The sequence below is a fragment of the Nesoenas mayeri genome, assembly GCF_963082525.1.
Source record: "Nesoenas mayeri genome assembly, chromosome: 7".
NCBI classification, from domain to species: Eukaryota; Metazoa; Chordata; class Aves; order Columbiformes; family Columbidae; genus Nesoenas; species Nesoenas mayeri.
The window spans coordinates 26,975,719-27,002,058 of NC_137551.1; the positions used below are offsets into that span (position 1 = coordinate 26,975,719).

Consider the following 26,340-nt stretch of genomic DNA (forward strand, 5'->3'; position numbering starts at 1 on the left):
GTTGCATGTGACCACTTACTCCTGCTGTATCCATGTGAACGCACACAAAACGTATGTCTGCCCTCCATTGACTGTGTGGTGATACCAAGCCCTGATGTGTTGGGAAGGAGGAATTCTTGAACATTGGTTTCCATCCCGACTGCTGGGATCCCTTAATGGATCAGGAGTCCCGAGTAAGTTGAGTTTTGAGGTGAAAGGAGTGACCTGCTGTTGGAAGCAGAGGAGCAGCAGGTAGAGAATAAGACATTGAATGAAGTTAGGAAATGAGAGGCTGCTCTATGGAAAAGGGGGTGATTTTGCTGTGCACTGGGCTAAATCCCAAGAAGTTTTGCTTAAGAGCTCTGCCAGAGGAGTCATCTAGTCCCTTGGACACCTTACTCCATCCCATGGTTTCCAGTCTATAGAATAAAAACATTAATTCTTCCTGCCTCCCACTCACCATTTATATATCCATTCTGTTTACATGGTGAAGAGTGTCTTCTGCTGCAGAGCCCAGCAGCTGACTTCTGATCTCAGATGCTGTTTGCCCCAGAGCAGATTTTAGTGTCTCTTAAAGAGCAGCCTGTGCATCTTACATACATAGCTGGCACAAGTAAAATTGTCTGTTGGCTGTAGTTTTGCATATATTGCTGTAAGCATGTGCTAAAAGAAAGCCAGATCAGTGAGAGCAGAAGAAAGCAGCTTTATCTGAAATGGAACATTTACACTGTCAATGAAATAGAGACATCCACATTATGCAGGTATTGTATAAGTAGGTATTTACTTAGCTGATGTCCTTGATTTGATGTGGGTGTTTTCAAGGAGAAGGAATGGCTGATCTGAGGCAATAACTCAGGCAGTTTGATTTCTCGGTTGTTCATAAAGGGAAATGTACTTTGTAGAAGTGAATTCCTAACTATATGGCAAAGGAGGTTTTTAGTCTGAATCATTCCTTTGAGGGATTTTAAACATTTGCCTCCCACATGCTACAATAATGTTCTGAAAGTGGCTTCATTGTATGATCTGAGAAGCTACATTCTGGCGCCTGATGGTTTATGAGAAATAAACACAGTGAAGTGGTTTCAGATCATATAAATTCAGGGTTTAACAGTAACAAGCTGGGGAAGTATGGGGGGGGGGAACCTGTGTGCAGTATCAGAGCAGAAGCATCCACCCGGGAGCGCGGGGTCTCTGCAGCGTTATGCTGAGCGCAGCACAGCCCGGCCTCCTCTCCAGACCTCACACCGAGAGCACAACTTTGCAGAAAAACAAATAGTTTTACGAGTGTCTGCTCAAGCACATCGCCAGCAGGCAAGAGCGCTTTGGACATGCTCTGTGAGTGGAGCTTTGCCTCAATGACTGCGAGCGTGGCCTCGGCCTTCTTCACTTCTCAATTTTTCTCTTGTGTTTATTTTAAGTAAGGGCAATTTTCATTCTCCTGTTTGCTTAGCTCCTCCTGGTACAATAAAACAGTTAAGATGCATGTGGGAGAGCCTGAGAAAGCCTTGAGCAGGGCATCCCACAGTGGTGAGGACGTCTTGAACACCGTGAGTACAGCAGGCTGCGTGAAGATCTGTTTGCACTCATGCTTTGATCTGGGTGGATTTTGAACCCAGGACCACATACAGCGCTCCACCTCTTCCCAAACCCAGTCGTGGCTTCTCCTCTTCTTACCAGTGCACGTGGTGCTGTGGACTGGGTGCCACACACACATTGGGCAAGCTGGCAACCAAAGTGGTTTGGGAACGTCTATTGTTACTTGCCCCCAGCCACAGTGGTCTCATCCTTCTTTTAGAAAGGATAGATGAGAATATAAGTTGTTTCCATTTTACTGAGTTTTTAGTCCTCATTCACCTTATAGTACATAATAAATTGAGCTATAATATATAGAAATTATTCTGGCTATTTCTGCACTGAAGCGTGGCTGTTCCCCACTGGTATACATCAGCTCCATAGGACTGAGTCAGCAAGGGAGCAAAGATTGCCACAGAATGACACAGGCAGAGTTCACAAAGCAGGCGGCTGAGCTGGGATTAATACCTGCACTCCCATGGTGGGGAATACGAAGCTGAGAGTGACAGAAGGTTTCCAGAAGCCTGGGTTTATTTCTTGTCTTATGACTGATTGCTTTTCCCAGTTGCCTTTGAGTGCCATATTATTTTACGACATGGTACACCTGCCTCATATTTCAAAGACATCTCCCTGCAATGTCAAAGTCTTGCCAAATGGGCTGTTAGGTGCATGAGCCTGCTGTAGACCACGGAGGAAATACTGCAAGATTCCAGGTGTTGGAAAGCCAGCTGTCCTCCCCGTGCAACCTCTTGTGATGGTGGGAAAAGAAGCCTCCATCTGCATTCCTGAGCAGGAATGGAGCCCCCCACAGCATGGTGAGAATAAGAGAGTATATATCCTTTTGCAGTTGTACATTTACATAGAGTTTTCTTGTAAGGACCACTGGCTTCAAGATGTCTTTTGGTAGCTTGGCACCTCTGAGCTTCCTTAGTCATGGAAATAAACAATGAGCACTGGTACTCACTAAAAGTACAATTACCTGGTGAAGTAAGGAATTAAGAGAAGAAAAATGCACTTGTGAAGGAGTAAAGCAAAGAACAGAAGGAAAAGAAAGAACATGGGGCTGTGCACAGGAAGAGCAGGAGTACACCAGTAAGGTTCTGACCTTACCGATTTTTCACTTTTTGCTTAGTAGCTGAGCACAGAAATGTTCTCCAGATGCAAGGAATGACTAGGTTGCTCCTTGTTTTCTCAGCATTTCTCTCTCCTGGGAAGGAAGATAATTAGAAACAAGATAGGTTCTTAGGTTATCACTCTGAGTCCCCAAATTTTATGTTATTTTCTGTAGTAATAAGTATCAAGTTTGGTTGATTTATACTCGGTTTGCAGTCCCCATACTCTAAATAAATAGTTCATGTAAGGCCATAGGCTTGCACAAATCTCAGAAAACTCATCAAGAGGAGGAAATCTGTGTCCCTAGAGCTTGCAGTTATTACTAAATACTGGACTCTGCAAGTTTCCAGCATGTGTGTACTGAGTTTGCTCTGCTTTCTCTTCTGTTCAGGTGTGTGAATACTGGCGACTCATAACCTTGGACAGTCACACCTTTAGGCAGTGACAGATAGGACTGAAAAAGAAAAATAAGAAGGAAATAATGATTCGACAGTCTGACAGCAACACATCCCCTTTGGGTTTGTGTGAGGCTGAGGTGATCTGTGCATGCTGGTGCTTAGAAATGTCTTTGTGTTTGGATGTGCATGTAGCCATATTAAATGTGCATGATACGTATTATACCTGTTTAAGGAAATAGATGATTTTAAGAAGACAACATTTGGGAGTATTTAAAAAATAAAGTGGTAGTGAAGTACTTCTGATCTAGATGCAGTGATTACAGCTGTATCTGGCTGCTCACCAGCTCCTTGTAAGTGCTGTTGTAAAGTGTTACTGCAGTTTCATTGAGCCTCCTTGGAGCAGGATGCTCTTCCATGCCCTCTGAGCAGGAATACAGAGAGCTTTGAAGCCTCTGGTTTGAATAAGATATTTCAAGTTAATTTTCTGTATAAGGCATCAGCTGCTGGAAATATAAATTTTGCAGATAAACCCCACTAGATAAGAAGAGAAAACAGAAGATGGCTGAACTGCTCAACTGCCCTTCAGTGCTAATTTTCTACTGCTGCTCACTTTCTTTCTTAAGCAAAGCCAGAAAAAAAAATACAAAGGGATTAATGAAGTTAGGCATCCTGTACAAAATTTGGTATCTCAGAGTCTCCAACTGAGGAGCAGAAAATTTGTATTAGAAATCTTTTCTACTTTGGCTATGTCTATTTTTCCACCAGAAACTTTAAGTCTCTAAATCCAGCATTGGCACCATAACTGCACTGATGCAGAGCACAGCAAAACCTGCTGCCGCAATCACAGCCTGCTTGCTGGTGGTACCCCAACCAGCTGCGCTGAACTTTGCTCTGGTGACTCAGTGAGAGCTGCAGTGTGACTCACAAGTCCATCTATTCTCACCCAAGGAGGTGTCTCACAAGCTGACTTTTCTGAAATAAACACTGCCAACTGCCTTATACAGGAAATGTTATAACCTTGAATATTTAACAAGCAGCATTGATTTCTTGATTCTTCAGGCTGAAGCTGGGTGATCTCCTTGGTAATGGGCCATTGAACCATTTTGTATTTTAGTCTCATTACATAAAGTCATTCTGTCTTTTTGATGTGTGCTCTACGTGTGTCTCTGCAAATATGAATGTGCCTGAACATTCCTACACAGAGTCTCTCCTTTGTAGGCATAAAAGGCAGGTTGTAAATGTTCTGCAGGAGTCTGGCTGTGTTAAGAGCTGCTCCAGCATGAACAGCTTGGTCTAAGAAGTGACAACTGGAACTTTAGCGGAAGGAAAGAACTCATTCCTGGGTATCTTCTGGTGAAAGAAACTGCTCAAAGTCACCTCATTTCACATTTCACTAGAATTGTTCTTTCATAATCTTTGGGTATAATCAGTTATTTTGGATAAATTATGTTCCACATCTCTTCCAACTTACCTACCACCGCAAAAGACAAATCCCACTTTCGTTTTACTTTGTGTTGAATGGGATTGTTTTTTCTTTGACTGGGTATTTTGTGATTTACGAAAATATAGAGCTCTGGATCAGGCCAGTATTTCTTAAAGACTCCTCTCTAAATTTTCACAATGCCACTTCAGATACTGTAAACTGCAATCCTTTCTTCCATGGGTATTTGCAAACATTAATAAACTAAGTCTCACAGTCAATCCCATATGCTTGAGACATCTCATCCCTTATGTGGCTAGGCATCTGAGCTACGGATGGATTTAAATAAAACAGTTGAATGTGTAACCCTGGTTTGCTGTCACTGCCATGTATCTTGTCGGCTGAAGGACTCCATCTCTCTTAACCTCTTTTCAGATGGAAAATGATATTTTGTCCAGCAGCCAAAGGGAAATGCAAGCATCCTGGTGGAAAACAAGCTGTTTCAAAACTCTGGCTGCAAGCTACCCACACGTCACAGTTGTCAGCCAGGCTGCACATGCATAGTTACAGGGAATAAAATAGAGAGGACCTTCTGTTCCTATTCAGAAAGGTCTCTACCCATTCACCTACACCAAAGAATCGTCATCAGCTGCCAGTATTAATTTGTTCTCCTGTGTGGGTTTCCAGCCAAAGGAGGGTGAAATAAGTCTAATTCTATCCAGCAGGAGCACTTGCAATGCAAATGCTAGCCCAAATATTACAAAGCATTAATGCGACCCACTTCTAAATTACTTGGGGTAATTTCTGATTTTATTTATTCCTCCTTTAATTAACTTCTGGAAAGAGAAGCTGAAATATCAGTATGGGGAAAATCAAACATGAGAAACAAAGCCCATTTTTATTTTGAGACTCTGCTTCCCTCGTAATAGCAGTTTATTTAAAGAGCAGCCTGGAATAAACCAGTTTAAGCAAAGCAAAGAGCTCTATTGCGGCCAAACTGTGTGTGGGTGTGCTCTTGTCAGGGCTCCCAGAAGAGGAGGACAGGACAGGCTGTTAGTCAGACCTCTGATATTGCAGGAGATGTTGGGTATTCAGTAGCTGGCATTATTCCTTGGCACATCAGTACAGAATCACTACTCTGGTGTACTAAGAGAGGGTGCATCCTACTGGGAAAATCCTCAGATAACCTGAGTTCCTGCTTTTTTGTTGTCATAGAAGGAAATTTCAAGGATATGTGACTGGAAGAGGTGGGTCAGGAATGAGTCTCTGTTCCTCTGCCTCTTACGCAGTGTTTGTGGAAGGTTCCAGGCTGGAATCTGGTGCTGTTGCTTTGTGCCACCTGCACAGGATATTGTTGTATGGGGTGGTCCCACCTCATGTTGTTTAGATCCAGGCTTGGAGCCACAACAGTCTTCAGGCTCAGTTCCCAAAGAGGAACAGTCAACATGGACCATAGCTTATTGCAGTGTTTGCAAAGACTTACCCACATGCTCAGTTTTCTGACAGCGAATAGTCTCTTGACGCCATGGGCTTCTTGGATTTCAGAAGGTCAGGCATAAGTATAAATCTTTGCATTGTCTCCGATTACTTTTATAATAGATTGAAATATATTTTTCTCAGTATATTGCTCTCTAAAATGCCTATGGCAACAGCATAGCTAAGGACATGTTAAATAAAGGTAATTTAGGCGTTAAAGGCAGGCGGTTATGTTCCTTAGAAAAAGAATCAAATAAATTACTGGTTAGCTCTTGAAACAGTGGGTGAGACTAACAAAGAGGATAAGGTGCAATTCTGTTTCTACTGGTGGATTTGAATGTGTGAGCATCATCTTTCTTTGTTACATATCTGAATTTGATTTTTAATTATTTGGCTTGGAGATAATAAATGATTGCATGTGATTTATAGAAAACTGCAGATTCCCAAGTTCAGTTCTGCACTGTGAAATCCATATCTCTACTGGTTTGCAGTGAGCACCAGAACAGATGATTAATTATATTCAAGAATTAATTAAATTTCACATAGTGATAAATTAGAACTGAACATAGTATTTGACTTAAAATATAAAAAATGTGTAGTTAGATATTTATTTCCTAGATCTATAAGAATTGCTGTAGACAATAACAAGAGCATGAAAACTTGGAGATATTGATTGGTACATTCAGGGTGTATTTCAGATATTTACCCTTTGCTTCCTCTCTCCAAGGAGATCCTCCCCTGGTCGATTCCATTGATTTTGAGTCTGCCTGCTCAGAAGCTGAAAATGGTGATGCTGATGGGGAAAGCACAAGAACAGCAATTGATTGCAAATACATTTTATGATACTCCGCTTCCATGTTTTAAAGGGGGAAATTTATTAATGGCAGCAGGTTTCTCATTTTCCCTTTTAAACATAGCAATCAAACCGATGGCAATTTGCAGGCTCCTGGGCATTTTTGTTTTCTCTGAAGTGACCCCTTTTTTGTTTTCTCTCCCTGCAGACAGTGAAATCATTCCTCCCGACTGCCTGCGGCCCCGCTCCTTCACCGCCATCCGCCGGCCCTCCTTGCGGCGGGAGACGGAGGACACGCGCCTCTCGGTCAGCCTGTGCGACCTCAATCTGCAGGAGGAGACCTTCCATGTGACGGCCACCACATGCCCCATCCCACAGAATTCCCTTAACTCCCAGCACTCCCACCTCCTCCCCTCCCAGCTGGAGAGTGACCTCCGCTTCCATCATCTCCGGGGACCCCACGTCAAAATCCTTGATGACCAAACCGTGGCCCGTCTGGAGCACGCTCGGGAGGAGAGGACTTTGGTTTTCACCAACAGACCCCTTCGGATCAACGAAACCATTTTTGTCAAAATCAACAAGTCTAACGCTGTGCGCACAGGGACGCTGTCCTACGGGGTGACGTCCTGCGACCCCAGCACCTTGCGCCCTGGTGACCTCCCATATAACCCCGAGTCCTTGGTTGACCGAAAGGAGTTCTGGGCCATCTGCCGAGTCGTGGTGCCCCTCCAGAGCGGTGACATCCTGGGATTTATGGTGAATTCAGATGGCGAGCTGCATTTGAGTCACAACGGTGCTGGCACTGGCATGCAGGTCTGCGTGGACTGTTCCCAGCCCCTCTGGATGTTCTTCATTTTACATGGTGCAGTCACACAAGTTCGACTGTTGGGTATGTCAGAACCCCCCTTTTACCAAACCACATGCACAAGACAGCAAGAGGGAGATCCCTTGCAGGTAAAGGGTTGAGGGAATGAATAAGTCCCTCCTTGCTCTAGGATCAGGTGCAGATTTTGTTTTTATAGAAGGAGGAAAACAAAATACAAAGTTATGTCCATAGCACATGGAGTTACAAGGCTTACCTCTTTGCACTCCTCTAGCATCCTTCATGTGATGGCCTCAAAGCCCTTTTCAATAATGAATTAAGCCTCAGAGATGTCCATTAAAAGTACAGATGAGTCACCACTGACCTAGGAGAAGTAAGGAAGGGGGAGGAGAGGTGCTTTGGGCTGAGCTAATGTAGGACATAGCCAGGAGGAAAAATGAGTTCTGGCTCTCTTTTCTGTGTATTGGTTATTTGGCATGACCAGTTCCCAAAAAGAGCTGTCCCCTTGCTATCCCCAGGCTTGTATGTGAGAGTCAGGCGAGCAAGAAGAGAGGAAGCTCTCGTGATCCCAACAATGCACAGAGCATGGCACTGACAAGCACACCAGGAGAAGGGCTTCCTTGTCCTCCAGCCCTATTTAAAGCAGTGTAGCTCATACAGGTTGATGGACCTCTGAAGAGCTGGCCTCTTTCTCTTGATATTTTTGCTCTGTTTTTAAGGTGTTAACAGGAGTACTTGATTTTCAATCCTGCAAGTTATCTTTTAAAGGTGTGGAGGGAAAAGCCTTGAAATAGCATTTGCTCAGGACCAAATTTACTTTTTTTTGTCTGTGTGTATTAGACAGAAGTGTAGGATGCATTTGGCCATGAATTTGGACTATATCAAAGTAAATGATGGATTCTGAGAACATGATGTAATTGCTGGTACTCCTCTAACTAGAGATGATTTTAGAATGTTCTTTTCTTGTTTATACTGTTCCATTCATCTAACTCTAAATATACTTATTTTTTGCTTCAGATCCTCACTATTAAAACAGGAAGATTTCCCAATATGAAAAACAAAACAAAAAAACCAGAAGCCACAAACCCAAAAGCCAACTGACCTCCTCTTTAGGATTTATAGACAGTGTTTGAAGATAAATTGAGGTCAACATGCACATCTGCCTGAAGAATCCAGTTCCTTAATCACAGTATGAAGTGCTCTATACAATTTGCACAAAGTTGACCATAGGCCTAGGCTGGGAGTGTTTTGTGGCTGTTAAAGGCTCGCAGATGAGAAATGTAACACTGTAATTTATTTCCAGAAGCCCAAAATTCAATCCCTGATAATTCAGCCTGATTACATTTAATGTGGGTATTGTACATAATCCATGGTTAGCTCTGCTTCCTCCAACATGTCATTGTGATAATGGTAGGTGAAGTCAAGAACATCCCACAAAAGTAGGTGATTAAATGCTCCTGCATATGTTAGAAGGAAAACATCCTCAGGTCATGGAGCTGCTGGTAAAACTGTGTCTTTGACCAGTGCTTCCTTTCACATGAGATCACTAGTTCTGGCAGTTTTGCACAGAGTGAATAGCCTGCTTGCAATGGGTCCTGAAACAGGGCAGCGAGGACGTATCTCACCAGAGGAATAAATTCACACCCTCATACAGAATTCAACAGAGCACAGACTTAAACACTGGCCTCCTGCATCCTGGGCAAACCTACTGCTGCACATACCCTGTGTATGTCCTTCCTACCTGCTCACAGGTTCAGCCCAAACCAGCACACTCTCAGAGCATGTTTTAGATAAATCTGTGTTTGGATCCATGAAACAAAATCTCCTGAGTTGGAAAACTCCTTATTACCTGAATTTGTGACTATGTAACAGACTTTTCTGGCTTCAGTCACTGGAGGAGAGGCTGAAAATGGGCTATTGTTCTTAAGTGAGATGTAAGTGAAAAGATCCAGCCTTGCTGACCTTGCCTCTCTCAAGGAAAGGGTAGGACCCTGCTTGAGTGTACAGCTTTGTCCACGTCAGCTTGGACAGCAAGCTGACACCTCCCAGTTAAAAGCTCTGAGCTTGCCTATAATTTTTAACAGGCATTAAAATATGAATAGAACTTTTCAGACCTATGTTTCCAGTATAACAGCACTGGGAGCTGTACAGTCCCAGTATCAGCACAGTGCAACTGCCCAGAGAAGAGCGCTGACACTGTCCCAACACTGCACATCTCTGCAGCTGCTGGAATTATATGGATCAGCAATATCCCAGCAGAAGGCAAAGAAAATAATGAACTCCCATCTCTAGCTCTTGCAATGTTATTAGGGAGGTGATGTGCACTGTTTGCACTGCAGTGGAACAGATTATGGTGCTTGCCATAATATCTGTCATTATAATATTAGAAAATGTAAGAAGAATATAAAGTGTTCATCTTTTTAATGACAAGCTCCTTCTTCAGAATGCAAACAAGAGTAATTTTGTGTGATCTGTCTTTCATAGTTTGAGCTTTATATCACAGGAGAAGACATGTTTATAGTCATCTTTTTCTAGTTTTAATGGAAAAAGTGAAGTTACATATCCTTGAAAGAAATGAGACACAAATATGGCAAAAGGCATAATTGTACCAAACCTATTTTAAATATCAGATGTTGTTCTATTTCTGGGGGCATATCATTATTTGATTAATCAAAGCAGTGTTATGCAATGTTAAAGGAACATCAGCATTACAGCTGACTATAAAATGAAGTTACTGAGTTTGCTTCTTCTCCAGCTTTTCGGTTTAATTTGGAGAATGGAGAAGGTAAAGAGTAGCAATGCCACTCTTGCACCTAGAGAAGGTTAATTTTTGACTCAGAGAATGAGATGGCTCAGGATATTGATCACTGGATTTTACATTTCATGCATTGAGATTAGTTATTTGGTCTTGGCCTAGAGTAGGACCTGGCTTATGGCTTTATCATAGAAGCTGACGTTTGCTGACCAACTGTGGTTGCACAGTATTGGAGATACAACATTTATTTACTAATATAAATATCAGGGGAGACTGGGAGAGATGAGGTTGGAAATACTATTTTTCTTTTGTCACCCCAGCAAAGTGAAAATAAATGGAAGCCAAGTACCACTATAGTGCAGCGAGATGCAGCATTCACCTGTGGTGGGAGCAGGAAGGATGTCAATTTGTTGCAAAGAAAAGGTTAAAAGGCAACTTGACCACATGGAGGGAAGATAAATGAAAGAGGGGGCCACTTTAATGTAGCAGATAATAGCATAAAAAAACATCAAGCTGCTGGAAAATGAAGGGACACAAATTTAAATTAAACATAAGCGAGAGTAATTAACTACAGGAACCAGCTATTAAGGGAGGCAATAGATCTTTTTGTCAGGACTTGAAGCATTCCTAAATATATTATATGTAAAGTGCTGGTCTTAATTCAGAAATTCTATGGGTAATGCATGTAGGACAATCAAACAGAAACCCAGGTCATTAGGCATCTAGAAATGAAACAGTCTTTGCATATCCTTTAGGAATTCCATTAGTTCAGGCTTGGGTTGGGTTTTTTTTCAGGCATCATTCTTGTACAGTCGACAAAACCAGCCTATTAAAATTGATTTACTGCTTTCAGCTTTTGCTGGTAAGCATTTCAGCTCACACACAGTTTTATCGACAGCTCTGAAAGGTTGAAATGAGCCAGTCTGGATACATTGGTCTGGTTTTGGCCTGGTTTTGGTGGTCTAATTCATTTATGAAGTTAAATTGATTGACCCCAAAAGGTTTTAAAATGTATGACTCATGTCTGGAAGAGCTATCATAGCAATAAGATTATATGTGTAGTATTTGGGGATCCAAATGTTTGGGGATAGTCTTTCATTTTCTTTTGTCTCTGAGTGAATCACTAGCACATAAAACATCTTCCTTTGTCTCTTTTTTTTTTTTGTGTGGTTTCCCTTGTGGGTTTCATCCTTTCCAGTAATATTGAAGTTTTCTTTTGAGCAATGAAATAACATATTCCATCAACAGTCATCCCAGGGAGTTGCCAGCTTATCTCTGTCCTTTCTATCCATGCCCTCAATAACTCCAGCCCCACCAGAACAGCTGCACAATATCGGAGTTCTCTGGATGTCTCGTAATGCTGGCCAAGAGACGGCATTAGACCTGAAAAAATACAACCCAAGAGACAGCATTTGGTGTGAGTCTGTGTTCATATCCATGCTGCATAGATGCAGAGTGTGGTGGGCTAAGCTCTCCTGCCTCCTCTACCATGGTCATATGAGTTGGGTTTCCTGCTTAGCTGCCCATTGCAAAATATTTGGGAATCAGTTGTTGCTGACGTTTCCATCCTTATTTCAGACTTTCTTGAAATTGGTCAATGGGCTCAAAACTGGTGGGGCGAGGAAGGAAGAGCTGACCAGGGACTTGCAGTCGGAACAACTGTGAACCCTTCGTTCTTTGGGATTCCTGACAACAGCAATTGGCAAAGGACCAGAATGGGAGTTGGTTCAGCAGATTACTGTGGGACAAAGGGTGATGGCAAAGGACTCTTTAAGTCAACAGCGAAATTTGATCTAACGTGGCCTCAGGGCAAACTGTGGTCAATCCCATTACATGCAGGCTCACTCAAAGCTGTGCCCATTAGGACTCTTACTGGTGGTCAGGCTTAGAAGCCTTGGTAGTGTCTTTATCTTGAGGAATCAAACAGAAGGATTTGCAGTTTCATGGGTGATCAGAGTCCTTAGGTGCTTAGGTGACACAGAGCAATGGTTTACCAGGGGAAATCACTTTGCCTTGTTCTGTGAGGTTCATCACACTTCCCCATTTGGGTTTCATTGAACTTCAGCTTCATGTCAGGTGAGTGACCAGCTCTCCACAGACCACTTGGGATTTACAGGCCATGTCTGAGCCTTGAAGACTGCCCTCTCCTTTCTAACCAGGATTATTCTTCTGCCTCCCAGAATTTCTCACTTATCTTGCTGATACCATTCCTGCAAACACTGTCTGCAGATTATCTCCAAGGGAGTGTGTGTCTTCTTTTGTCTGATCTCTGCTGCGGCACTTGTCTGGCCTGATCCTCCTAAGGATCTGTAGGTCTTCTGGGGAGCTGATCCCATTTTACCCCCTTTCTTCACAGGTTTTTGTCTATTCCTGTATAAACAATTTTCTTAGCCTATGGCTGCTCCTTGACTATCACAAGACTCCAGCATCCCACGGCAGAGTATCTGTCACTTCCAAAAATCTTCTCCACTCAGGGTGGAGTTATATACTTTCTTTACACATGTAATTATTGCAGCAAGCATACAAAATATTTAAATGGTAATTGGTATGTATGGTTGTTAGACACACCACCGATGGTGCAGACAATAGGTACAGTTTGTAGAAAATTATCTATCTCATACAGGCAAGAAGAATCCAGGATCTTGGTTCTCCAGCTCTAAATTGATAAGCTGCTCCTGTTTGAGAGAAGATAGTTCTTTGCAGTAGTAAATTACACACCTCATCTCTGATCTCAGAGGTGGCCAGTCCATTATCCATTTGGGAACCTGATCCTTCTTCACCTTGGTTCATTCCAGTGATGTGGAAATTGCTGAGTTAAAGACAGCAGAAGTCTGATAAATGCATAGCATTGTTGCACAGAAATGCATGTAATGAATCTCTCATTTTAAAAAGTGGTGCATTAGAAGTATCCCAGAGTTTTATCATCCATATGGGGGGGGTTGTATTTGTTTGTTTGTTTTGTTGTTTTTGTTTTGTTTGGTTTTGTGTTTTGTTTGGTTTTTTGTTTGGTGTTGTGTACATGTTTTGAGGTTTTTGTTGTTGTTGTGGGGGTTTTTGTTAGTTAGTTTGCTTGGTTTTTATTATTTTGATTTTGGAAACATTTCCCACTTGTATGGAAAATGGACTCATTAAGCTGATCGTGATCTAACAGACCTGTAGCGTGTGGCACTTAACTGCCCGGAGTTCCTGTGTGCTGCAGGGTACATGGTGTTTTATGGTGTTAGAGACTGGAGGCAAGGGAGAGAGTTAAATTCAGTGGCTCTTGGAAAGAAATCTGCTTGTATTAAATGATGCCTCTCCATAAACCTTCCTATCATGCATTGTTTTACCTTTCATTGCAAGTGAAGTACACATTACTGATGTTAAGTTGGAAGAGCTGCACAAGAGAGTTTCAGTGTCCATAACTCCTGGGCTTGACTCAAGCACTGCACAGGGCTCTCTATTCACATCCTGGTTTATATTCATTGTTTTAAAGGATAATTAGTACAAAGAGAAGCTATTGTGTTACAGAAGACAAATTACTTTATAACTTGGTCCTTGGAAAACTGCACAGTTACAGAGAGTTGAAGTCAAATGCTTTTCCCTTGTGGTCAGTGTCAGCAATGTCAGAGTGAATACCTGCTTGTGGCACCTTGTACAATCAATCTAAATATCTCATCACACATGATACATAATTAACCCACACTTGCCACATGAGTTAATGAGCATTAGCCTGTGTACAGAGGTATCAGCCAGCAGCTGGGTAAAGGCTGGGTAAAGCAAGCGGGTCTCCTCGGAGTGACAGCCACAGGACTGCAAATGTCTCATCCTTAGCCCACTTCCCTCCACAAGAGCGGAAATTGTTATCATCGCTAGGATAATAAACTATCCCAGGATGCAGTGAGATATCTGTAGTAAGTGATATATAGATCTCCCTTATCTCATAACGCCTTTGCCTGACTATAGTGAATATACAGGATATAGGGTCTATATACCAGCCTCTTCAAATTACAACTTGTCTGCCAGGAGAGAGAAAATCTGCCTATTCTTTGAACTAACACTGGCATGAGTTAGTTGTTCTGGCTGTTGTGAGAGTGACATAGCAGACTAAACTCTTTATTTTTCTTCTTTGTCATATGTCTTTTCATGCAGCACAGTGTCCCACAGAAATTCAGAGCAATGCTGGCCAAGAAAAGGGAAAGCATTTTGTTTCCTGTATGCACCTACCACCCTATTTATACATGTCCCCCCTGGAGAGGCACAGAGCTTGGAGGTGCAGGGTTAGGCAGTGATCCTCCTTTTGCTCACAGAACTACTTTTGCTATGATCTCCAAAAGGTGCTGTTTATGAACAGAAACATTTTTGGTCAGGGCAAAGAGTTGCAGTCTTTTAGAGGGCTTTTTGCCTTGTTTTTCTGAAACAAGACAAAAGCTTCAACTCTCATTTTTCATGTGGTTCAGCTACTTAATCAAGGCTGTTTCTTTTTTACCTCTTCTTGATCTAAGCATCTATCTGGGTGCTTTGTTGGTCTAGTATTTCTCAGGTTGAGAGATGGAGCCCCATTAGAGGCTCTTTCACTTCAGCTCAACTAGATGTTTGTTGTTTGGTGTTACTGCCCTCAGGATTTTGCAGGTTGAAGCCCTGAGTAACTGCTGAACTTCACTGGTCAGGCCAGCAGCAGTACCCAATAAGTTTGCTGTGTGCTGTTTGCTTTCAGACAGGCACACTGGGCTTGGGCTGTGCAAGTTGCTGAATCAAAAACTTCTGTGGTGTCTGGAGCTTTCATGTTTCTCCTGCTTAGCTGAAGTGTGCATATGCCTGCAGGAGGTTAGTAGCTGTGCTGGTGCCCTCTGTCCTTCTGGACACAGCAGACAGCAGTGCTCCGGTGAAGCCATGAAGAACACTCCTTTTCTGATCCACATGGGAGCCTGAACTGTTGTTCTACATGTGGTTTGGATCTAACTTTTACTTCTCCAAACAGTGGGTGTCTGACACCCATCTGCAAACACAGGCACTATCATTTTGCATGCAAAATCTGCCAGGCTGCTTTTTGACCTATTTCCAGACATTTCTGTAGCATAATGCAAAATCCTTTAGCTTTCATGGGCTTGTAAAGAGCAAAATGTAATATTGTTCTCTTCAGAACAGTTTTTTAAATCCTCCAGGAAATACTTGAATGCAAAAAAAACCCATGGATCATCAACTGTTGTTGGTCACCTGAGAGGCAGAGATGAGCTGCAGCACAGAGGCCAGGCTCTGAAAGCATGCTTGGCCAAAAAGCATTGAGCCTAAGGGGAAGGAAGCTCTGGTTTCTGGTCAATGCAGTATTGTTGCCATCACCGTGGGAACATAACAAATGCTGTGTAAATACATATGTTTTACAGCATTCAGAAGTGATGGATATGCTTACATCCTTCCCTAACAGTATTGTTGATCTTTAACTACCATGTGCCCAGGCAGTAACAGGTGCTTTGTTCCTTTGTTTTAGCGTGATGGGTTCAAAAGTCCCTGTTGGGCAAGACCTGAGTGGCCCTGGGGGACAGAACTGCTCTCCTGCAGCCTTGGCTGGAGACAAGAAAATATGATAATGTGCAGAAATGTATATGGCTGCTCTTTGGAGCAGAAAGCATGCTATGGGGAGAGCTGTCATTTTAGCATTGAAACTATCTCTCTGAAACCGTGTCTGGTATTTGCAGCTCTCTATATCTCGTGGGACATTTGCATTAGTGAAATACAGTTACTGAAATGCAACATGAAAAGATTTAGCTCTTGCAAAGGTTGTCTTGATAAGACCCACCTTCTAGTGGATGTGCCACTGATGGAATACCTGGGTTTCTAATCAGTGTCAAGGGAGAGGTGATAGTCTAACATCTGTCTGAGAAACATCCAACAACAGGAACTTCACCTTTCGGAGAGAAGGTAGTAGAAAGAACCCAGGAGCTTTCAGTACACTGTCTTGCCACTAGATTGCAAAGTCCAAAGAATACACATTTAGTGGACTGTTCCAGGTTCCCCACTACATCTTCAATATGGGCTTTTGCTCTCGTAAATGTGAAAGAGCCATGCAATTCTACCAGTCTGCATTCTCTAAGAGTTAAAAGTATATATCTGCCTTTTTCTAAAATACATGGATGAACAGAGGAAAAAATAGTGGCAACGTTCTATACAAGCTACATACATGAGCAGAAAAAACCAAAAAACCCACCAAGTACAATCAACCAACCAAACACCAAAAAAGCTTATATAAGAGATTTTTAAGTAAAAAAATAGGATCAAAATTGAGGTCCCAGTCCTACCAGTCTTGCATATGGTTATTTATCAAGGATGTTCACATACTAGTGGTCACTATAAAGCCAAAGATCTTTAGTAGACTAGATTAAGCAAAGTTATGACTTTTAGAGGGTTACGTTGCTCCAGTATCCAGCCTCAGTAACATCACAGCCCACTCACACTGCAGGAGCTCAGGTGTTATGGGACAGATGTCCTTAGGCACATGAGCTCATTACCCACAATTGTGCCAGATTTTTGAAAGAATCTTGATCCTGTTTAGATAACAAAATCAATGGCCATGATACATTGAGAGTATTAAACATGAGAATGGATATTGAGCAGTTTTTGAGATAGGGGAATTATTTTAGCTGATAGACTTAAAAATCTGGCTGCTAACAAAGGGAAAATCAAGCTGAGAGTTTTGAAAGGCATCTAAATGTATATGACTGTCAGGTGCCCAGTGCACACTGGACTAAAATGTATGGGAAGTGCACAGCTCTCTTGAGCGCCCTTAAATAAGCCAGTTGAGGGTGGCAACCAGATTTCAGCAGCTGTTCTATTTTTTCCCACTGTGTGCTGCAAGCTCTCAGACCTGTGAATGGATGGAGCAACTTTGAAAACCTCTGATTATTATTGGTAATTACCTGATCTTTATTAGCTGTCCTATTTATGCAGCAAATGTGTTATAAAAAGAGAAGGGGCTGTCAATGTGCTCCGCATGATACTCAGCATATGGGCAAGGCAGTATGTTGCATAAGACTTTATCTTCCTTAGAAACTATGGTAGGAGGTTCCCATATTTTTGTCTTTCAGGTGCAATACTTGCTTAAGATCCTGGCATAGTCCTTAAGAAGGGCATGAGTAAGGAAAGCCCATTAAAGAGGTGAAGATGATCAAACTATGTGAGCTGTGAGTTGGACAATAGTGGTTATTTACTGAAAGCATCCTGTAAGCCAGGAAAAACAAAGTTTATGTTGGATAGGTTCAAAGCGGGAAAAAAAGATAACTCTGGAGTACAGACCGAGTAGTTATGCGTTATTCTTAAAATGCTTGTGAAGTAGTCTTTAAGAGCCTAGAAAGGTAATGCAAATAGCAGAAGGTGAGTGAAACACCTGAGATCGTGTTTGGCATTGCCAGAAAGCATTCTGAGGCAGAAATAATGATTTTTCCTACCTGTTTGCAGCCAGCAAACGCTGCCTATTGCTCATTTCTTTCTTTTCCACCTTGAAAGCAAAGTCTCCAGACTATGCAATACCACATTTCCACTTCACAAGCAGCAGACACTTTCAGCCTGTGGAGCCTGGTTTCTGCAAGACTTCCACAAGCACAGTCCCAGTGCTCTGATAGAAGTGTGCTTGCAGGTCTTTTGGGTTAAGAGCTGAAAAAGTGCAATGAGACTCTATAATGTTGAATCTAATTATGCCTCTTTATCACCCCTCTCAGGAATAGACACCAGATTAAGAAATGTGTTACAAACACCTCAAACTGACAGTTTCCCAAACTTCAGTGATTCAAAGCCAGCAGTAATAAGGAAGCAACATGCTCTTTGGCATTTCTCTACTTTTCTCTCCCTCTCGGCTGTAGTTTGAAACTGGGAGTCTTAATGTACTGCTTGCTAGCAATGGGTTGGGAATAGCTGCAGAACAGATTTGTGGCAGCCACTCCCTGCTCTAGGCCACAGAGACGCCCTGGGGATTTACTTGCATCATAGCAAATGCCCCTAAGCACCTTCAGAAGGAGAATACAAGACAGCATATTGCTCTTCCCACCTGGTTTTGTCTTCCGGTTTGTTTCTGATTCTCTCTCTGGGCCTATGCATTAACAAATAGGTCAACGTCATTACTTTTCTTGTGAGAAAGAAATGTAGAAATGATTTTTTTATAAATTAATTAAGGCAGAATTAATTGACGAATTTTCTGTACTTTTTAAGGACTACTGTCACTGCATCTGGCCTTCTTACCAATGTAAATCCTCCTGCGATACAGCTCTCCCCAGACAGCTGCCATTAAGAGAGATGAGCAAAACGATGTCTGCTAAAATGCTGGGACTGCCTCAGGATTTGTCCCCTGAGAGTGGATTGCAATGTTCTGGGAAACCACCCTGTTCACCACAATAGTCACAGAAAGCCAGAAACATCTCTGAGGGCCACAGATGCTGTATTTTGGTTGCAGTGAGGACATTCTATAAATGGGCAATTATGGATAGAGAGAACTGCTCTCATAAAAATTATAAATGCTGGATGGGATCCCGAAACTCCTACTTCACCTTCCTGTTCTTAAAGAGCTCTAATGATGGAGATGCCATAGTCTCTCTAGGAAGTCTGATTGCTGCACTATCTACGTAATGTCTAACCTGAACGTCTTAGGAGTCTGAACCCATGATTTCTTGTCTTATCCAGACTTTTCATGAAGAACAGATTGTTTCTTCTCTCCTTTTAGCAGGCTGTGAAAAATGTTGCCATCTTAAAAGCACAGAATCATACAATATCTTAGGTCAGAAGAGACCCCTGAGAATTATCTAATCCAACCTCCCTCTCAAAGCAGGGCTAATGTCCAAGTTAGCACAAGACCATGTCTGGTCTAGTTTTGAGTTTTTTCAGAGACAGATATACCACAGTGCCTCCAGGCTCCTGCTCCAGTCCTTAACCAGCCTCATGTAACTCTGGATTGGCACAACCTTCTCATAATAGGACAGCATTGTTGATTTATGATCTTCTGGTGACCTCCAGCAATCCTCAGGCCTTTTTCTGTAGGACATCTGTATTTCTAATTGAATGGACTAATTTCCTGTCCTGAATTTGGGTAGCTGATTATCTCTGCTTAAGTGCTGCATTTTGCATTTGATTGTATTGGATACCATACCATTTATTTCTGATCTTATTTCCAGTTTGGCAAGACCATTTTGAATTACAAACCTTTAGCATACTAGCAACCTTTCCTGGCATGATGTTGTCCATACATTCCATAGTAATACTCTCCTTCCTTTCATGGATGAACATATAGGTTCATTTATTTGCACCTCTCCCAGAGTGATGACAGAAGTGCAGAGAAAGAGTCAATCATTTGCACCAGATTTTGCTAATACTCAGGCTCCGCAAAGATAAAACAGCAAATGGAATTGATTCAAAATCCATTTAAAGGTGATTCCAGTGTGTTCAGCATGTTTGAGATCAAGCATGAGACAAGTTAGCAGCAGAGAAAATTTATCTGGGGGCTTTACAGAGAAGACAAATGTTTCTAAATCATTATTTAAATTGATTTATTTAAAATTATTTATTTTTTTTTAAATTGTGGTTTGAAAGCTAGCTCTTGGTGGGAGCTCATTCCACACAATGAGCTTGTTTGGCCTTGAGCATACATATCTGGTTTTAGTTAAGCCAAGCTGGCCACACTCATTCCACCCTGCACATGATCTCATTCTATGCGCCTTGTCATGGTATCTGCACACCATCCAGCAATATATTAACAGCGTGAGTAACATGTCTTATGCTGATTATTCTGTCACCAAGGGGAAAGTGTGCCTTGTCTGCTAGAGAACTCAGATTGTTTTAAACAAAGCTCTGTACTTATGCTGGAGGAAAGTCAAGAGCTGTGCCTTGTGTTAGGAAAAAGAATTGGGAAGGTGTGTGCTGGCCCTTAGGTCTTGTGTAAGGCCATTTTGGGGCTCAGACCAGCTACACCCAGAAAAGATTGTAGTTCCTGCACTGATGAGCTCTCCTTGCACCGTGAGAAAGGTGGTTTGCACTGCTGGCAGCGTGCTCTACCAGTTCAGACCCTGTGACACACAAGGCACCTCCAATTTCTCATATTAGTCCAGGAAGAAAAATGTTCTTATATAGCCTTTTTTTTTGCATTTAATGAAATGACCAGGTTGGTGTTAGAAATGCAATGTGCTGTGTGCCAGCTGAATGGAAGAAATGTCTCTGGGCCACAGGGAGGAGAGAGAAGCCTTGCAAAACTTGTTCAGCTGCTCAGTGTTCATATTTTTTCCATGTGCAGTGAATGAGCTGAAATCTGTGCCCCTGCTGGGCCTGTTTATGGTGTGCGTTACCTACAGGGCAAGTTTTCTGCTACGGTCATCTGTCAGATTGGAGGGGAAGGGCCATTGCTAGTGGCTGTCTTTAGAGACCGCAGCACTCCCTTTGCATATTTCCTGAGCTAAACTCCAGTGCCAGCTCCCATCTCTGTGATCAAGGAGGTGCTTCTCTACAGCATCTACAGAGCCCCAAAGCCCTTTATAGAGGCTATTTGACTTCATATAATGCCTGTGAGCAAAGTGCTCCTCATTTGAAGAGGCGTGAAACTGAGAAAAATGAAGGCTGAAGCAAATCGCTTATGCTCCCATTTGCAATCCTCAGAACAGATTTTAACCCAAACATGACCCCCGCTCAGTCCCTGTGCTATACTTAAACTGCTCAGTCGTGTTCTGCTAAAACAGGCAGGAGAATCTGGCATCGGCTGCTGCTGTGCTTTTGCTTTTTTTTCATAATCTACAACCGGCACTTGGAGTCCCGGCTTCCCAGCTTTGGTCCCCCTTGGCTTGGTAGCCTCCCTGCAGATAGGAGCTGTAGTGCCTTTCTGGTGCATGGGGTTTTCCTGGCCTCCTGCTGCATCTTTTTCTCTGGAGAGTAACCTCCGACTCATGGAGGACACTGCAGATCCAAACCCTTCGTGTCTCTCCGCTCCTTATATGGTAACATGGAGAAGTCTTAGCATGTTAATTCTGATTTGGAGTTACCCTAGTTGTGTTCTCAGCTGGGGAACTAGAAATTTTAAAAACAAAGACAAACTAGTTCTTACCATCAAAAACCTATAGCTTGGTTCATGCATGTGTATGCTGCTGTCTCACCACTGTCTTACTGAAGACCAGGCTGTATCTCTAAACAATGAAATTCCCTTACAAAATCATTGCAGCAGCTAGAGTTTTAAGCATTTCATTTTTTTTGCCCCTTCTGAAAGGGGCTTTAAGATACCTGCTGTTATAAGAGCAGAAGAAAGTGGCTGAGATGGCAGGAGGGTGCCAAGCAGGCTGTGGGGCAGAGCTGACAGACAGCACACTGACACAGAGGTGATGGTGGGCAGTGAGAACAGGAGGTAGTGGAGCTGGGACACTTAGAAGGGACTTGAAGGGGCTCTGGACTTTTGAGCCATCACATCCAGACATGCAGGAAGTGGAGAAAATGTTCCTGAACAAGGAGAGATGTCCTTGTTCATCCCATTTGGTGACTTACCCCCACCTCTGACAGAAGCCACCCTACAAAAGGGTGAGCAGAGCTAAGTTGTCCTGATTGCCAAACCCTCGTGCTTGTCTCTGAGAAGTCCCTGAATGACTTTGCATGAATTTGTCTGGGCCTGGAACAATGCAGTTTCATGCTAGGTTAGCAAAGAGTGGTTTGACAAGGTGATACCTTCTCCTGCTGGAGTCCAGCCCACCCTACTGCAGGCTGTGTCCTCTCCCTACTGGCTACAAGCCCATCACTGGATATAGTGCTGAGGGTGCACACAGGCATGAAACCATAAGGAAAGTCACTGTTTTGAGACACATTTCAGTGCAGAAACAGAGTTATGATGGCTAAAGGAGCTCCAGAAAATTCCAGGGCCTGTGGGAGCTCGATGTCTTTTCAGGGCCAGCTGCTAGCATTTAAAAATGGTATATGAGGGGTTTTTGTTCATTTGTTTGTATTTGGATTTTTTTTCCCTTTATCTCTTGCCTAGATTTCATGCTGAGACATAAATCCTGACAAGCACTGAGAGCTGCTACCCCTGCCACATGTCCCCAGTGCTTCATCAGCCCAAATTTTTAGAAGTAACTGTAGGTTTCTCTTCTCCTGGTGCAGGTTCCACCATACTAGCTGACCGGCTGGGGCTGTCTACGCCAAGCTCACCCACATCGACACCCAATTCCCCCACCGTCCTCTGCAGCGGTGTCTCTGACCCCATATTGTCTACATGTGGCTCTGGTCCCCTCTGCAGCTCTATCAGTGGTAAGTGTGGCAGGATCCCTCGCTGCCTTTCCTCTGCCTCCCCTGCACCACCTCCCATCACGGTCTCACACTTGTCTCCCAGAGGGATTCTAAAACCACAGTGATCAACAGAGTCTCCCGTCAGCTCCCTCGGGGAGGAAGGGAGAGCCTCTGCAAGGGCTATTTTCAGTCTGGTTTAAGTGTAAGCTGCTTAGATGCCTAGACAGCAATATATCTCCAACCCTTTTCATCATGAAAGGTCCCAAGGGAGGCAGTGGAGTTTTTGTTATGTGCGTGGCCCTGTGACGCACATCTCCTTCTGGAGAACTGTGTGTCAATGACATGGTGCACGCTAGCTCAGACTGGAGCTATGGGTATGCCTACAGCCCCCGCTTCCTTCTCCACACAGCTTTGGTACCACATTCAGAAAGAGGTAGCATTGATGTTTCTATTACGCTAATGAATTCCAGTAACATTTAGATAAATGTACCTGCAGAATAAAAATGTAGGCTGTTCTGCAGCATTTTTAAAATCATGCACATGCATGTTGCTAAGACATCGATGGGCTATTAATAACTTACTAAACACTTGTCATTGTTGTCCAAACTAAGAGTATTTTTTTGCTGAAGGTACCTCCCAGTCTCAAGTGTGACAACTAGTGACAGCAAACATTCAGATTTCTAATGCGTTTGGGGGAAAAAAATAGAAAATTTCTCTTTATCTTGTACCTCATCTGGCTTCATTACAGGTGTGCCACAACCATAATTACTGCAGGCCCTCATAGCACTCAAAGCAGTGACCCACATGCTGTCCATGTGGGTATCACTGCACTGCTGTCCTGAAGGAGCCACACAGGGTGATTTGTAGCCAGGCATTGTGGCCCCTCATCCCTGGACCAGCTCTAGACACAACACTGCTTGTCTTGGGAGCTGCTGCCACCATGTGCCACCCAGCCTCTTTTAGAAGCAGATGGCTTGACCCACCACTCCTGATTTTTTCCTCCTTTGTTAATGTTTAGACAGCAGTTTGAAAACGTGAAACCGCTCTTTGTCCCTGCAGCATGGGAAGAGCTGTCTCTTGGTTTGCTCTATGCAGGCAGCAGATCCCAGCAGATGCTGCCTTTCTGCTGCCCTGAGCCTTGGCATGTGAACCAGGGCTCTGCAAGTGGGACAGTAGGTCACAGGAAGGATCCTGGATCCTGAAGTATCCGTTTCTACTAGGACAGGGTTTCTCCCTCTGTGGCTGGCTTCAGGGCAGACATAACCATGGGATGTCAAGAAGCCTTTAAAGCAGCATGAGTGACCCTGTTCTTTGTGTTTCAGGCACAGCTCCCAACTCTCCCATCAGCTTGCCCGAGTCACCGATCTCCCCCTCCGTCTCAGGGCCCTGGGGAGATGAATGCACCATCTGCTACGAGAACATGGTAGACACAGTCATTTACTCCTGTGGACACATGTGTCTCTGCTATTCGTGTGGGCTGAAGCTCAAGAAGATGGCCAACGCTTGCTGCCCTATTTGCAGACGGGCCATCAAGGATATCATCAAAACATACCGCAGCACTTAGAGCAGCAGCAGCAGGTGCTGTGGTGGGGACTGGGGCAGGTGGGGCAGGCTGTGAAACTACACAGGTCTTGGTCTCTATTCGTCATTCAGAAGATTTGAAAACCATCATCCACATGCCCTTTTCCATGGACCCTCCAAGCAAGCCCTGGGCATGAACTCCAGAGTGTCAGGAAAGTTGCGATAGACTACTTTTCCTTGTGGATTTTAAACTTTATCTCAAAAAGCAAACCAACCAGCCAGCGCAATCATCCCTTTTCTACACCATGCACAGCACAGGGAAGTCTCCAATGTTTAGCAGGGACAGCAAGCAGTAAAAAGTTCAGTGCTACACATCTCCTTCCAGAGACACCCTGCATGCAGAGGACGGCTTAGCAGAAGAGGAGAAACAAGCAACATGTTTCTGTGCACAGCCAGCCTGATCATAGGAAACCCCTTAAAAAGGATGGAGCAAGGCAAGCTTTGACCCAGCAAGCAAGATGCAGTGAGCACTGAGGCTGGGGCCAGTGCAGAAAAGTACCCAGGATTTGTGAAGCAAACCCCACCCTGTGTCTGCAGGCAGAAGAGCAGACTCACTGCAGCCCCTGGAGGACTGTCCTGCTCTTCCCTTGCAGAGGCATTTGTGGCAGGTTTGGCAGGCAACACTGGCACTGGGTTTGCTCCCCCTCAGCAGCATCAAGTCACCTCCTGTTGCACGACAAGCAGCTCTCTAACCCCACCACCACCGAACTGCTGCGGCCTGTCCCGAATGGTCTCCATGCAGCACGAGGGATTTGGCAGCATCTCTACACCCATGGGCTTGTGGGAGAGCGAGATGTGTCTCCTTTCCTCCCTCTACCATCCAGACAGCACTTCTGAGGGAGAAAATAAAAGAAAAAAAAGAAACAAGAACCCCAGCCACACCCAGGAAGAATGTATAAACCCACAGGTCTGCGGGTTTCATTTACTGGTAACTTTATCACTGTGCTTTAAGACAAAACCAGCCAGGTGGTACTCAGCCCTTCACAGCCAGCCCGCCAGCAGGACATGGCTGTCCTTACAAAAGGAACGAGCATAAAAACCAGCTTGAGGGATCTGGTTTGCTTTGGTTTGTTTAAATAAATCTGCTTCCATTCTACCCCAGTTGGGAACCCCGCGGTTCCCATGGTGGGTGCCTGCAATGGCAGCCCCCATGGTTGCTGTGACAACCACAGCTCTGCCATGGCCACTGGCCTAGCGCAGGGCTGCTGGTCCCTGTGCCCAGGCAGGGTGGCTCTGCAGCAGCAGGAGCTGCCTGTCTTTGCTCCAGCCCCATCCTGCTGCCTTCCAGGGCTGTGTGGGAGGAAGAGATGGTGTCTGGGCCCTGAGGGGTGATCAGGCCTGGGGTGCAGCAGCAGTGTTTGCACTGTGTTGCCCATCAGGCATTGAGTTACATCCCTCCTGCTGAGCCTTTTCCTGCACTTCAGCATATGGCTGCTGATGGGATGTGAGGGCACAGCATGGCAAACATGGCTGCTCGCTGCAGGGAGGCATCATGGCCTGCCCCCCCACCAGCAGGTGGGTGAAGGAGCACTCACAGAGGCTGCTCCTGAGAAAGCCCAGAAAATATGTTGTCACCCTGTCCTCTCCAGGAAGTAAAAGAACTACTAGCTGGAGAACGCATTGTAGAGCCTTTCTATGAAGGCACTGCCATCACTGCAGCCTACCACAGGGGTCTACAATCCCCCGCAGCCTGCCCTGGCAGGCAGTGCTAACTTGAATGCTGATATTCTGGTTACAGGGATTTACATTATTTCTTTGCATACCTCTTGTACAGCCCTAACCCAGCCCTGCCCTGTCCTCCAGGCTGGCTGTCAAAAAGCCCCAGAGCACCATGGCTCACATGCCCGGACACCCTCATGGAAGGGTGGGAGGCCAGGTTGGCACAAATCTGGGGGTTGGCAGCAGCCACAGCAGGAGCACGGCCAGTCCACAGGCACGCAGCCAGCTCCCCAGGGACAGAGCATGACCGGCAGACACAGGGAGGCTGCCTCCGCAGTGACAGAATCTCCAGCACAAAGATTTTGGAGATAAAAAAAACCCTAAGAGGTAGGAAGGTATTGATGAAATAGTGGATATGGGGAAACGTGCAATAAGCAGCCTCCCAAGCCTTCACCACACCAGTGGGACTGGTTTCCCTCCATGCGGGGCAAGCCAAGGGGTACATTTTATTTTTCAAGGAACTCCGTCCATGGGTACCAGTACAGTGGTGTAAATTCCCTT

General features: G+C 44.1%; 1 protein-coding gene across 3 annotated transcripts in view; it reads left to right on the plus strand.

Annotated features, from left to right (window-relative positions):
- NEURL1 (neuralized E3 ubiquitin protein ligase 1) overlaps positions 1–24,103 on the plus strand; it is a gene marked incomplete at both ends in the record, with an annotated part of 155,193 nt that extends 131,090 nt beyond the window's left edge. For all 3 annotated transcript variants that reach the window (XM_080348162.1, XM_080348163.1, XM_080348164.1), the window contains 3 exons: positions 6,960–7,640; positions 22,414–22,560; positions 23,862–24,103. In XM_080348162.1, coding sequence (XP_080204288.1) covers positions 6,960–7,640; positions 22,414–22,560; positions 23,862–24,103 — 1,070 coding nt within the window. The remainder of the gene's footprint in view (positions 1–6,959; positions 7,641–22,413; positions 22,561–23,861) is intronic.
- Between the last annotated feature and the right edge of the window lie 2,237 nt (positions 24,104–26,340).